General features: G+C 41.1%; 1 protein-coding gene across 4 annotated transcripts in view; it reads right to left on the bottom strand.

Moving 5' to 3' along the window:
• Window positions 1–1,209: 1,209 nt before the first annotated feature.
• LOC124008702 (neuronal PAS domain-containing protein 2-like) overlaps window positions 1,210–18,414 on the bottom strand; it is a 78,833-nt gene continuing 61,628 nt past the window's right edge. For 3 of the 4 annotated variants that reach the window (XM_046320219.1, XM_046320212.1, XM_046320227.1), the window contains exons 8-21: window positions 18,231–18,344; window positions 17,143–17,261; window positions 15,992–16,074; window positions 14,487–14,593; window positions 14,020–14,167; window positions 13,673–13,757; window positions 13,230–13,359; window positions 12,901–13,010; window positions 10,617–10,814; window positions 10,255–10,473; window positions 9,901–10,094; window positions 9,295–9,387; window positions 5,039–5,249; window positions 1,210–4,918 (exon numbers count right to left, since the gene is read on the bottom strand). In XM_046320219.1, coding sequence (XP_046176175.1) covers window positions 4,700–4,918; window positions 5,039–5,249; window positions 9,295–9,387; window positions 9,901–10,094; window positions 10,255–10,473; window positions 10,617–10,814; window positions 12,901–13,010; window positions 13,230–13,359; window positions 13,673–13,757; window positions 14,020–14,167; window positions 14,487–14,593; window positions 15,992–16,074; window positions 17,143–17,261; window positions 18,231–18,344 — 2,030 coding nt within the window. In that variant the 3' untranslated portion in view covers window positions 1,210–4,699. The remainder of the gene's footprint in view (window positions 4,919–5,038; window positions 5,250–9,294; window positions 9,388–9,900; window positions 10,095–10,254; window positions 10,474–10,616; window positions 10,815–12,900; window positions 13,011–13,229; window positions 13,360–13,672; window positions 13,758–14,019; window positions 14,168–14,486; window positions 14,594–15,991; window positions 16,075–17,142; window positions 17,262–18,230; window positions 18,345–18,414) is intronic. The other variant, XM_046320234.1, reaches the window with a different exon arrangement.

Below are 18,414 nucleotides of genomic sequence, written 5' to 3'. Positions count from 1 at the left end.
CAGTGTCCAGATTTCACTATTCATGTAACCCATCTAAACAGTAGGCTACAGTTCCCCTGACATGCCATAGGCCTATTTGAAGTCCCTGTCGAATGTGTATAGTGCCTCACAATCATCACACATAATACAGCCTGCTAATCATCCTCTTTTACCACTTCGTCAAATCTTTTCAAAACATTACTTTTCTGGCCCTCCCTTCTCTTTTTCACCTCTCGTTTCGCAGCTTTTGTTTATTGAATTAAACTTCGACAATGTGCTTTTAGCCTTCGTGGATTGACGTTACATTTTTCTGCCCATTCCCAAAAGCATTATTTGGCGATTGACGCATACAGTTAATCCCTAAAGTTTAGGTTTATGCACTAATACCAGATAGATTGAAATTATGAAAGAAAAGCCTCAATATACTGTAGCCTGTATAAATTGCACAATAATTATAAATGTATGGATATTTAAAAATATTGTTTCTCTTTATTCAACTCGCCGGCCACCCACCCGAATTTCAGCCACATAATATTTAATGACCCTAACCCGCCTGCCCCGCAGATATAACAGCAGGGAATGCAGGTTATGAGTCAACCCGCGCATCACTAACCCGCGCACATTCGTCCACTCACAAAATAATTCCAGCATCCAAACCACAACTGTGCACTATGCACCTGCAATTTGATGAATGGCATTCTGCGATTTTCATTAGGCCTACACTTGTAGCCTGAATTGATGAGTCCACTTTTGTCCACACGCGCCTCGGGTCTCGGCCACTCATTTCCACCTTGTCCATGCGCGTCTCGGTCTCACATTTCCGCCTTGGCAAAATTGGTCTCCTCGAACCGCAAGGTAAATTGGAGCGTATGGCACCGGGTTTAAAGTCAATTCGCTAATTTTCATGTGATCGACATGCAGAAATGTTAAATAATGGTGTAATAGTCAATAGTTTTGTTTGACATTTTGTGTTAATTATGATATGCTCACGTTGGTACGGCATACCTCCACTATTTCATACTTCTAGTGTCAATCTTAAAATGTCAATGTGGCCTGTGTATTTTGATATTGACATGAATGGGTTAATGAAAACACGCAGAATAAAGTGCCCCAAATGTATTTTATATCATTATTATATATATATATTTATTTTTAAAGCATGTTATCCAGATTGATGTGGAAATATTCAATATCACTACACAAAATTAATATCCAAGCGGTTTCAGAATGTAAACTTTTTAAATTCATTTATTTTAAAACAATATTAATATGTTACAATTTTATTTTTGATGGTATATACAGAGAGAAAAACAAGCCATACAATATCAACTGTGCAACACCAACTTGCTGAATTGAAGAAAATAAAAAACTCAGCTCCCCAATAAGACACTTTAATAATGTGTTACAAAATACTTCTGTTTGTTTTACTTTAAAATCATGTAACATACATACATACATATTCAATCTATTTGACATCTTATAAAATAACTATATAATCTAAACATTTTTTTGTACATTCTATAATACAATATTTTCAATTAGTTTTCTGCAATGAAATGGCTGTTATGTACAGTACCAGGTTCTTTTTTTGTTTGTGTCTTACTTCTTCCTGGCACATTTTATACAGTATTCATTCATGGACTCTCCACCCCATATACTGCAAGGATGCGCAGTCACGTCTAAAAGGTCAGAAATGTAAAAATGAAGGTCACAAAAAGAATGACACTTGATGAAGAATCAATGAACATAAAACTACAGTCAAACGGTAAAACACAGAGTGCGTATTCTACTGCTGGGGAGACAGATTCAACAGAATCAAAGAGAGAAACAGTACCATTTGATCTAGTGTAGCAATCACAATTAACAAACAAATACCAAATAAACATGAACTTTTGTATAAACTGAAGCAATACACAGCAAATACACAATGGCTATCAGTATGACCTCTGTGGGAAATCATCTGTGGGACTGGGTTAATGGAAAAACTGCCTGTGGGTGCAAATAGGGGCAACTAAAGCAAATTCTTTACACAAGATGGAGGATAAACTACAGTTAGCTAGAGAGCACACTGGACAATTTTGAGAACATGGTTTACTATTATTCTATGAGCTTGATAATTAAACATACATTACATGTTCCTTCAACCAGCTTCAAAAGGCAGTTTACTATATGATTGGGAATTGCGCACATTGAACCAACAACTGAGTTATTTTCTGAATGATAAGGTTGAGTGGAGACCAACCTGGGGACATATTTTGCTGACTATCAACAAACAGGATTTAAAAAGAATTGGGTATGTTAACAGGACCGTTTCTAAACAAATCTGCATCTAGGTCTTGAATAGAGTCACCGTTGTGTCTTTAGAGTAATAACAAACTGACACAGTAAAACTATGTTGAAACAATGTGTTCCTCATATCGCTTAAAACAATGTTTATGTTGGGCTGACCCCAGCAAGAGGCCAACAAGTTTTTACTGAATCTAATATGGCCCCCTTTCCTGATGCCAGCATCACTCTGAGAAAAGTTGACCTGAGTCTTTAGTGTAGATTAAGCCATTCTAACAAAGTCTTCAGCAGATACAAGCTGTACCTCAGTAAAGATACTGCTGATATTCATGGTTGAAGGAATGTTAAAGATATTTCCATTGAATTCACATAGTACATTAGTTTATAGTTATCAACTATATCTCTTTTTTTTCTCTTTTTTTACATGAGTACATAGTTGCCTAGAAGCATAATTTCAACAGCATAAATAATTTATTCTAAATTAAAACGACACATACTATAAGAATTCTAGAACTTTGTTTGATCTCTTCAACCAAGATGAACAGCACCAGTCTTCGTGAGAGTGACTGGAACCGATGAAGTGATAGCGACTCAATGTCCACAGCAGAGACTGGTAGGATTGTCATAAACGTTGTACAATTTAAGATTCTTATCACTCCACAATGCATTTCAACCTTCACTTCATGTGAAATGGCACATTTAGTTTTGATTCAATATGTTGTTCCATTTTGTTATGGCTAGTGAGTGTAAAGGGAAATTGAGGCATACATTTCCCTCTTTGTTTGACAGGATATAAGTGTTTCACAGTAGGACTTTCCCATTCAAATATTACAATATCTAATGGGGGTAGGGCAACTCAAGTCAGATACCTACTGTTGTAGTTATTTGGGGAAAACGTATGGAACTTGAAGAAAAAAAAGTAAATAGGAAATACGTAGTATTATTTTAAGTGGTCAGTTTGATTGTCATTTACATTAGCAGGCCATTTGTCTCTGGTTAGTATTTTCTTCATACACAGTATTCCTAAAATCACCAGTGTATGGACATAATTACTCATTCATGGATAAATACACTTCTAGTCTCTATAGTCCAAAAATCAACAACATTCTGCTGAATTGCAAAGATGACCAAATATAGACAATTCAACTGTAACCAACAACTTATGAAAAGTACAAATTGTTAATGTAATACTGAGAATATTTGTTTCCACAAATAACCTGAGAAAAGAATTACGTTATGAAAGTATACATAATCAATGTAAGACAACTACAATATATTAGTGATGTCTTCCTAATCATTGCAGCATCTGTTACACTTGATACAAAACAATGAGTTCTTAGGTGATTTGGGCAACAAACTACTGTTACTGTGCTGTTAGTAGCTGTTAATGCATTAAGACCTTATTGACTTATCTTTCAATGCCTGATTAAAAACGCACCCAGTAGAACAGCTTAAATTTGTTTAGAAATGTATGATAAACAAACAAACATGCTATGGTAGTCTACTAATTAGGTTTGCTCTTTCCATTAAGGTGTGGATAAAGAATATGAAGCTTGATTTCTATGAATTATTGAATGCAAATGTTGCCGTAACTAATTGGTACTATTGTTCGCTTTTAGAAAAAAATCATGTCTAAATATTTGATTCTATAATGAAAATAATAGTAATTGTATGAGGACATTTGTTGCTGTGTCAGTCATGCAAAATATTTTTTCCCCAAACATGGACTAATAGTGTTGAGTGGTGAATATACTTCAGTGTTTAATAATGATATCAACTATGTCTGGGAGTGGCTGATTGAATGTTTGATGAAAAGACGACACGTCCAACATCAAAATGAACCCCTTCCTTTATGTTTCCTTGAAACTACTGTTTCGTAATAGTCTTCCTATGTCAAAACAAATATATGTATGTACAGCAAAACCATAACCTACAGACAAGTGTTTTTCATGTGAAATGAAGATGCAACTTTGAAGGAGTAAATGCTCACTGCATGTGTTTACTCTCTGGAAACAAGAGGACAGATGGTATGACCACAGTGCAGTCAGTGCACAACAAGGCTCACCTAACAACCTCTCTTTTTGTTGAAAACACATCTGCATGAAAACACACAGCAGCACGGTTTTCCTGTTGATTACTTTGATAGTTTTTTTTCCATCCAGCAGTGTCATGATGAAATATGACAAGTAAGCATGGCCTCCAGTAGCACAGTGGAGTGGGACAGAGATGTTGCTGCAGCGAATATTATCATTTTCACGTTTTGTTTTTGCTGTGTAAAAAAACCACAAAGGCTTCTTTAACAGTGAAGAACACAGCACAGCATGGGACCAAATATGCCTCGCTGTGTCTTCTATGCATCCCATAGAATTCTGCCACCAAACCTGTAACAATACGTTTCAGAAGATATCTCACCACTCTGTTTGTGTCTTCGGTGCTACTGAGTGAGCATATTTCGGAAGTCTGAAAGGCTGCCAGGCTGGTTTTGGGAATGGTGGTGTTGCCGCTGTTGCTGCTGTTGTTGCGGTTGTTGTTGCGGTTGTTGTTGTTGCTGCGGTTGTTGTTGAATATAACTGACAGTACCTTGCTGTGGGACATTAGTAGTGTGGAAAAAAGCCTGAGTGGTTCCACTGTGTAAGAGTCCTTGGGGCTGCATCTATCAACAGAAAGGGATCAGGGCATAAGTGAGGCGATACTAGTTCTACAGAGTGAGCCAAACCCCTCCAGCCCAAGGCCTGCTATCACACTACTGCAAGTAGTAGGACTACTACTGTACCTGAAAGAACTGCTGGGGCTGCTGCAGCTGCAGAGAGTGCTGGCAGGCCTGCTGCTGAGCATGGTAGGTGGGCTGGGCCTGGTGCGTGATAAAGCTGTTGTGAGGGATCATGATAGAGGACGTGAAGACGGGAGAGGGGACCAGGACAGCGTTGCAGTTCACATGCTGCATGGGAAACGACGGGGTCATCATCTGCTGCTCCAGGGTGTATCTGGGAAGGGATGGGTGCAATCAATAGGTCAAATATGTTTACTATGTTGATAGTTACAGAATGTGTGTGCCATTCAGAGGGCTCTATTTTCGGCTGGTGTTACCGGCGGTGTTAGTGTCAAACCCACGTTATTTAGAAACATAAAAAAACAATGTTTTTTTCCCATTTTGTTTTATTTGATTAAAAACCAAGCATAGCCTCCCTCCTCTTAATTAAGTATTTTTCCCCCCTGCCAATGCAGTTGCGAAAAAGTCAAGACTGTCGATAAACGGTTTGGATCCTGAGACCGCTTTGAATTACATGTTAATCACCAAAGCTTTATTTAAAAAAAAGTATGTTTGACAGTCGCCAAACAGTGAGCTGACATTCCATTTTTATCTATGTATTATAGGGAGACCCACGTTATTTTAGCCATGCAGGTGCAGTTTTGGACACGAATAAAACCCCCTCCGTGATGTAAGCTACGTGTCCATGCCCATCATGAAATGAGCAATGAGAACATCTGTACCGGTGAACCTATTTAGAAGCTATTTTCCTGTGACAATTGCTTGTTTTGCATTTCATATTTTCAAAACCAAAGCCTCCCTTACTCTAGGCTCACTATAATGACTCCCTTACCCTAGGCTCACTATCCGCTACAAGACCATGGTGCTTGCCTACGGAGCTGTGAGGGGAACGGCACCTCAGTACCTCCAGGCTCTGATCAGGCCCTACACCCAAACAAGGGCACTGCGTTCATCCACCTCTGGCCTGCTCGCCTCCCTATCACTGAGGAAGTACAGTTCCCGCTCAGCCCAGTCAAAACTGTTCGCTGCTCTGGCCCCCCAATGGTGGAACAAACTCCCCCACGACGCCAGGACAGCGGAGTCAATCACCACCTTCAGGAGACACCTGAAACCCCACCTCTTTAAGGAATACCTAGGATAGGATAAGTAATCCTTCTCACCCCCCCCTTTAAGATTTAGATGCACTATTGTAAAGTGACTGTTCTACTGGATGTCATAAGGAGAATGCACCAATTTGTAAGTCGCTCTGGATAAGAGCGTCTGCTAAATGACTTAAATGTAAATGTAAATAATGACTCCCTTACCCTAGGCTCACTATAATGACTCCCTTACCCTAGGCTCACTATAATGACTCCCTTACCCTAGGCCCACTATAATGACTCCCTTACCCTAGGCCCACTATAATGACTCCCTTACCCTAGGCCCACTATAATGACTCCCTTACTCTAGGAACACTATAATGACTCCCTTACCCTAGGCCCACTATAATGACTCCCTTACCCTAGGCCCACTATAATGACTCCCTTACCCTAGGCCCACTATAATGACTCCCTTACCCTAGGCCCACTATAATGACTCCCTTACCCTAGGCCCACTATAATGACTCCCTTACCCTAGGCCCACTATAATGACTCCCTTACTCTAGGAACACTATAATGACTCCCTTACCCTAGGCCCAATATAATGACTCCCTTACCCTAGGCCCACTATAATGACTCCCTTACCCTAGGCCCACTATAATGACTCCCTTACCCCATGCCCACTATAATGACTCCCTTACCCTAGGCCCACTATAATGACTCCCTTACCCTAGGCCCACTATAATGACTCCCTTACTCTAGGAACACTATAATGACTCCCTTACCCTAGGCCCACTATAATGACTCCCTTACTCTAGGCCCACTATAATGACTCCCTTACCCTAGGCCCACTATAATGACTCCGTTACCCTAGGCCCACTACAATGACTCCCTTACCCTAGGCTCACTATAATGACTCCCTTACCCTATATTTAGCAAAGATAGGTCTACATTTTGTTATTTCATTTCTGTGAGACATTTAACAAAATATAATGAACTAACATTGGAATTGGAGTTGATTCAATGTATAAAATACCATAAATACACAACTTAAAGGAACCACATACTTTGCCATGGAGCACATTCTGATTGGCCAGTGAGGGGCCAAGCCTCGACACACCCACAACTTGTTTATTCATCAAAACCCAGCCCTTTCACACCAAAGCCAGCAAGTGAGCCGATATTTGTAATATTAAAAATAGCTAAAATAATTCTGCCACACCCCTGAAACTATAACGCATGTGCTTAGATTTACCACTGCGTTAGGTTTCTTAAAATAGAGCCCAGAGGGTGAATGGGCTAGACAAAATATTTAAGTGTCTTTGAACGAGGTATGGTAGTAAGTGCCAGGCACACCGGTTTGAGTGTGTCAAGAACTGCAACACTGCCGGGTTTATCACGCTCAACAGTTTCCCGTGTGTGTCAAGAATGGTCCACCACCCAAAGTACATCCAGACAACTGTGTGAAGCATTGGAGTCAACATGGGCCAGCATCCCTATGGAACTCTTTTGACCCCTTGTAGAGTCCATGCCCTGACGAATTGAGGCTGTTCTGAGGACAAAAGGGGGTGCAACGCTATATTAGGAAGGTGTTCCTAATGTTTTGTACACTCAGTGTATGTAGATCAGTAGTGCTAAAATGTTGGTATGGTGTGATTCTTTGCAACTAAGGGTATATCATGTGTTTTAAGTACATTCAGTTCAGTTCAAGGATAAATGCATTCATTGTTCCCATATTTCACTACATATACAGTACCAGTCAAAAGTTTGGACACACCTACTCATTCAAGGGTTTTTCTTTATTTTTACTGTTGGATCACATTGTAGAATAATAGTGAAGACATCAGAACTATGAAATAACACATATGGAATCATGTAGTATCCCAAAAAAGTGTTAAACAAATCAAAATATGTTTTACATTCTTCAAATTAGCCATCATTTGCCTTGATGACAGCTTTGCAGACTCTTGGTATTCTCTCAACCTGTTTCACCTGTAATGCTTTTCCAGCAGTCTTGAAGGAGTTCCCACATATGCTTAGCACTTGTTGGCTGCTTTTCCTTCACTCTGTGGTCCAACTCATCCCAAACCATCTCAATTGGGTTGGGTTGAGGTTGGGTGATTGTGGAGGCCAGGTCATCTGATGCAGCACTCCATCACTCTCCTTCTTGGTCAAATAGCCCTTACACAGCCTGGAGGTGTGTTGGGTCATTGTCCTGTTGAAAACAAATGGGATGGGATGGCGTATTGCTGCAGAATGCTGTGGTAGGCATGCTGGTTAAGTGTGCCTTGAATTCTAAATAAATCACAGACAGTGTCACCAGCAAAGCACCCCCACACCATCACACCTCCTCCTTCAGAGTGGGAACCACACATGCAGAGATCATCCGTTCACCTACTCTGTGTCTCACAAAGACACGGCGGTTGGAACCAAAAATCTCCAATTTGGATTAATCAGACCAAAGGACAGATTTCCACCGGTCTAATGCCCATTGCTCGTGTTTCTTGGTCCAAGCAAGTCTCTTCTTATTATTGGTGTAGTAGTTAGTAGTTGTTATTTGCAGCAAAATCGACCATGAAGGTCTGATTCACGCAGTCTCCTCTGAACAGTTGATGTTGAGATGTGTCTGTTACATGAACTCTGAAGCATTTTTTTGGGGCTGCAATATCTGAGGCTGGTACCTCTGATGAACTTATCCACTGCAGCAGAGGTAACTCTGGGACTTCCTTTATTGTGGTGGTCATCATGAGAGCCAGTTTCATCATAGCACATGATGGGGTTTGCGACTGCACTTAAAAAAACTGAAAGTTCTTGAAATATTCCAGATTGACTGACCTTCATGTCTTAAAGTAATGGGCTTGTTTCTCTTTGCTTATTTGAGTTGTTCTTGACAAAATATGGACTTGGTATTTTCCCAACTAGGGCTGTCTTCTGTAAACCACCCCAATCTTGTCACAACACAAGTGATTGGTTCAAACGCATTAACACTTTTTTGGTTACTACATGATTCCATATGTGTTATTTCATAGTTTTGATGTCTTCACTATTATTCTGCAATGTAGGAAATACTCATTTGAATGAGTAGGTGTGTCCAAACCTTTGACTGGTATTGTACGTCAAATAACCAACAGCATAAAGAGTCAACATAATGATTACACACACACTCAAACACACACTTACTTGGTTTGCTGGATGGCTGTGTTGCACTGGGAAGCCTGGGAGCTAACACGGCTATCAGGTACGAGTGTCTGCACTGGCTGGTTGAGCAGCATGCTGCCAGAAAGAACAGTCTGTGTCATTCTCAAAGCTAATACTACAACCTTTCTAAAAAATACATTTAAAAAAGCCGCCTGGGCCATGGGGACAGACTGCACAAGCTGTTATTTTCCACCCGTGATATATTTCTCAATTTTCCAAACAAAGTGTGAGTACAATGGATAGGACAAAAGGTTTTGTGACTCAATGAGACTATTACCTCTCCAATGTAACCCTAAACTTTCTCTTCAAGGTTAGCGTAAGCACGTGTAAAGCAGGTATTCTTTCATTCGGAATTCATAAAATGTAGATATGATTTCAACTTCAACTCATAAATCTTTGTTTTGATAAAATACAGCTTCCCATGTCAATTGTTTCCCAAAATGTACTGAGTTACAAGTTTCTTCAATTTAGACCAAATTAAAGGCTGAATTACACTGACCATGAAGAACAGACTTTCGACAACATGTTCTTGAAAATAATTCTGCAACAAGAAATCAGACTGAGTGGTTTACTGTCTGTAGGGCTCACCGTAGCTGTCTCTCTTGGCTAAACTCAGAGTCTGAGTGTCTTTGGTTTACGTCCTGCAGTGCCTGTGTGGTTGTCTGCTGAGAGAACATCATGGGGTTGCTGTAGAAGGGCATGGTCAAGTTGGCATGGGTCTGCACCGGGAGACTGACTGCCTGCATCTGCCCGCCTGCACTCCTTATCAACCTCTGCTGCACCTAAAGCAACAACAACAACACTGAAACTACCACCAGGTTGACTACAGTCATGCAAACCTCACTTCCTTGTACATTTTGACAGAATATCACCCTGCTTACTCTATACAAAGTAAACGTTGAAAGCTTTTGGGATAAGAGTACGGAGGGAGAACTGGGGTACCTGAGGGGAGGGTGTGCTGTGCTCTGTGAGGAGAGAGTGAGGGGACGAGCCGTGGGCTCCATGAAGAGGCTGTTTGGAGTGGCTCGAAGCCTGCCTGATCACCCCAGACTGGGCCTGCTCCTGCTGCTGGGCTGGCCTCCCTGGACCCTGATGCTGAGGCTGTTGCTGCTGCTGTTGGACCTGGCCAAAGTCACTGTGGACCGGCTGCTGTAACAACATCTACAGTGCGCACAAATACGCACACACACGCACGCACACACACAAGAGGGAGGGATTAGCTACTGTATCCCACTGTACAACAATTAGCTTAGGTTTTGGGATCGTTTTAGGCAGGGCGTCTGACTAGCGGTAAGCATGGTTACCTGGAGGTTAGCCAGCTGCAGCTTCTCCTTGATGTCATGCAGCTCCTGTTGCTGAGTCTTGATGTCCATCTGCAGGATGCGTGTCCTCTCCTCCAGCTGCTCCTTGAGCTGGTGCATGACACCTAGCTGAGGCTCAGGAGGCTGCTGCTGGTACATGGACTGTTGCTGCTGCTGTGGCTTCTGTTGTTGTTGCTGCAACTGGAAGAATAGGATACACAGCCATCATGATAAAGGCAGTTCATATCACAGTACCATGTATGGGTCATGCTCTGGCACAAGCCTTCACAGCTGCACAGCTGCTCACACACATTTTCAGAAATACAGTCGTTCAGAAATACAGCACTCAATAACTTGAGGACCACAGAAATCACCCTCCCAATCATTACAGCTTGATTAGCACTTCCAGCTCTTCTTGTTTCCATATCATGTAGATGTTGGAGATGGTTTTAATGGGCCTCATCTCAGATGAGTTGAAGTGATCATCTTGAGACAATTTTAACATACGTGAGAATAGTAGTTTTGCATCTACACTGAACAAAAATATGAAAGCAACATGTAAAGTGTTGGTCCCATGTTCCATGAGCTGAAATAAAAGATACCAGAAATTTTCCATATGTACAAAAAGCTGATTTCTCTCAAATATTGTGCACATATTTGTTTACGTCTCTGTTAGTGAGCATTTCTCCTTTGCCAAGATAATCCATCCACCTGAGGTGTTGCATATCAAGAAACTGATTAAACAGCATGATCATTACACAGGTGCACCTTGTACTGGGGACAATACAATTCCTCTCTGAAATGTGCAGTTTTGTCACGCAACACAATGCCACAGATGTCTCAAGTTTTGATGGAGTGTGCAACTGGCATACTGACTATAGGAAGACCACCTGAGCTGTTGCCAGACAACTGAATGTTCATTTCTCTACCATAAGCCGCCTCCAATGTCATTTTAGAGAATTTGGCAGTACGTCCAACCAGCCTCACAACTGCAGACCACTTGTAACCGCGCCAGCCCAGGACTTCCACATCCAGCTTCTTCACCCACAGGATCGACTGCGACCAGACACCCGGACAGCTGATGAAACTGTGGGTTTGCACAACCAAATACCTTCTGCACAAAATATCAGAAACCGTCTCAGGCAAGCTCATCTGCGTACTCGTCGTCCTCACCAGAGTCATGACCTGACTGCAGTTCGGCGTCGTAACCGACTTCAGTGGGCAAATGCCCACCATCGATGGCCACTGGCACGCTGGAGAAGTGTGCTCTTCACAAATGAATCCCGGCAGCGTGTAAGGCATCGTGTGGGCGAGTGGTTTGTTGATGACAACGTTGTCAACAGAGTACCCCATGGTGGCGATGGGGTTATGGTATTGGCAGGCATAAGCTACGGAACAACGAACCCAATTGCATTTTATCGATGGCATTTTGAATGTACAGAGATACCGTGATGAGATCTTGAGGCCCATTGTCGTGTCATTAATCCGCCACCATCACCTCATGTTTCAGCATGATAATGCTGAAATGGCCCCATGTGGCAAGGATCTTCATACAATGCCTGGAAGCTGAAAATGTCCCAGTTCTTCCATGGCCTGCATACTCACTAGACTTGTCACCCATTGAGCATGTTTGGGATGCTCCTGATCGGTGTGTATGACAGTGTATTCCAGTTCCCACCAATATCCAGCAACTTCGAAGAGGAGTGGGACAATATTCCACAGGCCACAATCAACAGCCTAATCAACTTTATGCGAAGGAGATGTCACGCTGCAAATGGTGGTCACACCAGATACTGACTGGTTTTCTGGTCCAAGCCACTACCTTTTTTCAAGGTATCTGTGACCAACAGATGCATATCTTTATTCCCAGTCATTAGAAATCCATAGATTAAGGCCTGATGAATTCATTTCAATTGACTGATTTCTTAGTATTAATTGTAACTGAGTTGTCTTTGAAAATGTTGCATGTTGCATTTATATTTTTGGTTCAGTGTAGAATTTAAACATTTATATATACATCTAAATTATGATCATCCTAAATGGTGTTGGTGTGGTCTAAAATCAAGTGGGTGTGGAAGCATTTCACGCAATTGAACGAGCAAGTAAACCAACAAACAAGAACAAGCTGTCATAATACTGTGAGACTACAAGACAAACAGTGAGCAGGCAGGCAGGTGACAGACAGGAAAACTCAACACCAACCATTGTGGAGTGCTGGCTGCAGGTAGGAGAAAGGGGGAGGCTTAGTTGGGGAAGGAGGTTAAAAGAGTTTAGCCCCAAAGTCTACCTTTGCACTACTGGGTGCGAGTCTGGACAAATTCTTCTCTGTCCCAGCGATGGATGCAGACTGCCGTGATGGTGTGCAAGCATCTGTGTACCGCAAAGATGAGTTGGCTGCTGGGAAAAATGTATCAATAGGTACTGTAAAAGGTTATGCATACTTCATAATTAACCATCTAAATTCAAAATAGTATACATTAAGTAAGTGTGTGGTGGTGCAGAGTTTGGAATAGGGTGAGAGTGGTGTTGTATGGTACAGGGTTCAAGTCGGAATGGACTGATCCAGTTTGGGGGTGTTTGGGTTAGCTGGACAAAGAGAGCAGCAGGGGGACTGACATGCCGTGTCGGACAGGGCCGTGTGGGAGGACTTCCGGGAGCTGTGGGAGGACACTGAGCGTGCCCCACTCATCCTGTCCAGTCCGGAGGGGTCCAGATTGGGACAGATGTCCAGGTACACCTCCTGAGCCTGAAACACACAGGATAGAGGAGCATTAAGTACTGACAGCACCAAAAACAAGATTTGGAACACACATCTGCTTTTACCCTGAATTCACAGCCTGACACTGGATAGCGGCGTATTTGCATGGCAATTCACCATCCCATTCAGTTCTGAACACTGACATTGGAGTGGGAAGTAAAGCACTGCTGTACATGATTACTACAACTGGAACTCGACTTGGTAAAATGGCTACGCATTATGAAACTTGAATACTGTATGTTATTGTAACATTCTTCACGATTCATTATTTATATTTGATCGTAGAATCTCTTCTTCATACCTTCATGGGTGACGAAGTGGCCATGTCAGGGGACGTCTCCTCCAAGCCAAACTCTCTCCTCCTCTCCGCTCGCACCTCCGCATAACTACAAGTCCGCGAAAGAGTGCAATAGAAAGAAAGATCAAATGATCTGCCCATAAGTCAAGCTTTCCCATTATGTTCATCCTAAATGTACAATATCAAATGACAGACAGATACCACAGACCCCTAATGCAGTAGATAAGGTTCAATAGCTCTACACTCGACCGATCTCGAACTACAGGGAGGCGATAACTTTCTCCCCCTCAGGGGGCGTTAGAGTATACAATACCAAACATGACAGAGAGTGACAGAGGAATTAGGTTTACCTGACGACTGTGTGAGTGCACACTATGAACTCTGGCTTGGAGTTCCACTGGTGGTATGTAATGTAGTAGTGTGTCTGGAGCCAGATCCACTGCTGACCCTTGCTTAGAAACCGATAGTAGCAGGATTTACCCTTCCCAAACTGCATTACTGTGAAGACAACACAAGACAGAGGGATATTTTCAGCAGTCAGGCATATACAAACCACTACACCACACTGCCCTAGTTCACAGTGTAGTGTGATGTTTGCATCATCCTAAAATATCAGGGCAGGGGTGAAAAACTCTAAGCAGCCTCATAGTTCCAGGCTTTTTATGCACATTGGTGAAGCAGAAATAGAAATGTAACTACAGCAGGATGACCTATTTCTGTGAAATGGCTGCCTGGATCCTGTGGTAGTGAGGGAGAGCGAGATAGGGTAGGAGAAGGGGGGGGGTGAAAGAGAGAGAACGTGGAGAGAGTTGCTTACATTGCTTATGACACCGCGCTATAAGCTCCAAGTCATCCACATGATAGTAATCGTAACCAGAAGTCCCAAGAACCTCAAAGGGCAAGTACCCGATGATTGGTGAAGCTCTGAAGAGAGAGAATAATCAAGATATTAAACAACTATGTTTTATGACAACAATAGACTGGTTAAACTGGGACAATAACTAGAGTATTTATTTTGTCGGAATTGACCATTTTATACCCTGAAGAGAATAACTTGATTGATAATTCCATAACTACCCTGACAAGTACATTGAAAAATTCATAAACATTATGATTAAATAAACCTAACAAGTCTGTATTGTCTCAAGCACACAGGGTAATAGAATCTCATCTTATGCATACTGATATGACACGTTGACAGAATATCAACTCTCTAAATTGGTTAGGGCTGAGCGAGTGGGACGTTTCTCATGCCTCAAAAATGCATAAACATGGCAATGTTGTATAATCACAGCTATGATTATGACTTGATTTTGGCTCACTTGATGCATTTCATTCATCAATGCTCAGTTAAATCCATTTAGCCTAGGCCTCCATAAACCAAATTCAGAATGGCATGCAGGTCACATTATGGAGGCAGCCATTCATGTAACCCAGCACAGTAGATGTCCAATTATAGCTCAGCAGAGGACACAACGTACAATTTCCTCCCCTGGTTTTACCCAATAATATATAAACCCTGGATTGCTGATGCTATGTATTGGCCAATGAGAGGCTTTGAAGCCACCGGTTGGCCATATTGGCACTCCCCAGAAGAAGCAGACGTCCATAGGAATGAATGGAATCCTACAGTATTTCAATTAAATGTTTCAGAGACAAAATTACATGTATTTAAGTATTTTTGTTGTTGTAGTGGGGACATTAACATTAGTACTTGCAAAAAATTATACTTTAAGGAAAATGTTTTTATATATTTATTCATTTTCTATTTTATGTTCAGCTCACATAATGTAATTTAAATGTGTAATTAATGTGTCTGTAGTAGAATAAACATGAAAAAACATAAATGATAGAACGTAGCAGTCTGGGCTGTTTCTTGGTGTTGCAGACTAATCTTGGGGCTCCCCTGTCACTATCCAGGGCATAGCAGCAGGTTTAAATGCCTTACTGGGTGAGGAAACTAGCACAATCAGTCAGTCACGCTACTAGCAGCAGCAGCAGTCTGCTGATCACTGAGCCTGATCATCCAAAGCCAATCAGATGGCACGTAACCAAGGGACACACAGCGTGGCATATGACACACGAGTTAACAGAGTTTACAAACAACAATATCATGTTAATGCCAACATAGGGGAAAGGAGAGAAGAGCAGTTGTCCTCTTAAATCTATGTGTTCCTGTAGTGTTAAAGATGTGCAGCCCAGAGGATGTCAGTAGATGGGCATCGATGATAGTGTAGCTTTCCATCAGGCTATGAAACGTATCAAATTAAAGACGGATAACAGATGGAAGACAAGATGTACATGTTTCTCAGCTCCTCTTACCTGTGATCTAAGAACAGGAACTTCCATTCAAGGCTGTGTCTGGATGTGAATTCATCACAGGGACCTTCCACATTACACAAATCCTGGTCAAAGAAACAAACATATGAATTTAAGACCAGTCCTTAAATCCTATAAAAACATATTCTACCTTGGAATTATAAAAAGTTATATCTGCGAAAACTCTAGATTTGATTTATTGAGCATCAAAGCATCAGAACTGTTTTGCAGTGACGAATTCCCCATGAAGTCCCTCACCTTAAAGGTAAGAGTACAGAGTATCAAAATCCTGGAACATTTGTAAATGTGTTTTATTAGGGGTGGGGTTTGCAATTGTAACATTGTTTTTCTCAAAAGTGGATCTGGGTTGAGTAAAAATGTTATTTCACAGAAAAGTAAAGTAATTCATAAATGAAGAGAATACACTTCTTTCAAACCACATTATCAAGTACATTCATTCATGTTCATCATATATTTGTTAAAGCAATAGTTTACTAAAATGACAAATAACTAGGAACATTGCTGAAGCTTACATCTGTATCAGTAAACTTAAATAATTGTCTGGTCTCTGATGCCCATAGTAAGCAAACTACTTGCTAGTTATCCATGAAATGTGCAAAGTTTATATTTTTTGGTGAAATACTCGTTCTATGGGAAGTTTTTGTATTGATATATAGAATGATATCAGACAAAACAACAACGCCTCTCCAATGGGCCTTAAACATGTTCCAAGGTACCTATATTTATTTATGTTAGCCAGAGCCATTCTTCTGCAAAACTGGTTACAAAAGAGGGCCATGGCATGAAATATCAAGGACTTGGAAGTCAAGGACTTGGAATTATAAGGTTCTTTCTTCAAAATGTATAGTTCTGACATATGGAGTATTATTCAAGTCCCAGATCTCAGAACTGTTTTGTGATGTCTTACTCTTTCATGACTAAATAAGTACATGACTTTACATGCATATAATATGAAGATTAACAATGCAAAAACCTCTAAAACAGGCCTTACAAGGACATTCAAAATGTACTATTTTCTGCTCCCTCTTCCAACACCTTTCCACGGTTCTTTACACGTAATATCCACAGACATAGACCATCTGTATGTTCTCAAATAGAATCAGCAAAGATTTAGAAAAAGAATGTGATCTTACCTTTAAAAATTGCGGAGTGACTAATCGTACAGTGGCAACAAGGCAGACCTGCTCTTCCAACGATGACGGCAGGGCTCTTGGTAATGTCAAATCAAACCCGTTACAAGAAGATGTAGGCACTGTGAGTCAGAAACAACAGAAACAACAGTCACTCTAAATATCTCACCAGAGGACGGATGTAGGATTAGCAAATATGAATGAACAACTAATACATTAGGTGTATTACAACAGCATATTATAGACACCGAGTGACAACCATCAACCCCACACAGGCATATCTGTTACAAGAGGATGTAGGCGCTGTGTGTTTCCATGCCACATCAGTGTGTGCTGTTTTTTTTTGTCCTTGCCCCTTTAATCACACACTAATTGGAGAAAGGAAAATCAGCAGGACTGTGGCCCCTGAGGACTGGAGTAGTGATCATCCAGCTAAGAGTCGAGGGTAATGGCAAATCAGACTAAAAAAATCTATGATTGGCTGTGTGGGGTTATTCTACGAGTGCCAAATATCTTTACATAATCTTTCCATCTCAACACACACTCTGGTGACTTTACTATGGCATTATGCTATTCAAATGACTGGAAGTCCCGCACTTTAAAGAGTATGGAAATACCCAACAATACGGAGTGTCATTTCAGAAGATAGGGAAACATTTCCTCATACGTCTAATTTTCCAGTCAATTAGCCTGATATTTGAATAGTGATCCACAATGAGATATGCAGTTCTGAAACGGTTTAAAAACCTGTTTGATTGTCTGCCTGCTTTATGTCTTGAGTAAGTTTTCATGACATAATCATGGCACCAATCTTCATTCCAAACTTAATAGAATGCAGAGGTTGGCCTTATTAATATAACTACATAGTTAAGTGTCTTCTTATCCGTCTGTAGCTCAGTCAGTAGCTAAAGATGAAATGGCACATAAAATACAGATGATAATCAATAGTTCTGGCTGCTGACAGGGAAAGTCACTTCTGTTGTTTTGCGAATATGTCAAGGAGACGAAGATTTGGGAACTAAAACATTGCAAAGTGTTACACAACATTCCAATGTCAAGTGAGCTGGAGGTAGAAAATCAGAAACACTCACCATTGTTATGAAACTTCAAATCTCCGACAAATTTAACATACTCATATGTAGGCGGTTCTTTTGGGTGGCTGTTTCCTCTGGCTAAATGACAGCAGAACTCAATGTGGGTCTTACCTGGAAAAAAGAGCAGATGGGAGTTAGCTGGAGTGTCTTCAACAAAACATAATGCTCGTCGTAAAGAAAA

Source organism: Oncorhynchus gorbuscha, linkage group LG02 (genome assembly GCF_021184085.1).
Source record: "Oncorhynchus gorbuscha isolate QuinsamMale2020 ecotype Even-year linkage group LG02, OgorEven_v1.0, whole genome shotgun sequence".
In the NCBI taxonomy this organism is placed as follows: domain Eukaryota; kingdom Metazoa; phylum Chordata; class Actinopteri; order Salmoniformes; family Salmonidae; genus Oncorhynchus; species Oncorhynchus gorbuscha.
The sequence above is the reverse complement of the archived record's forward strand: the minus strand, read 5'-3'. Positions and strand labels throughout refer to the sequence as shown.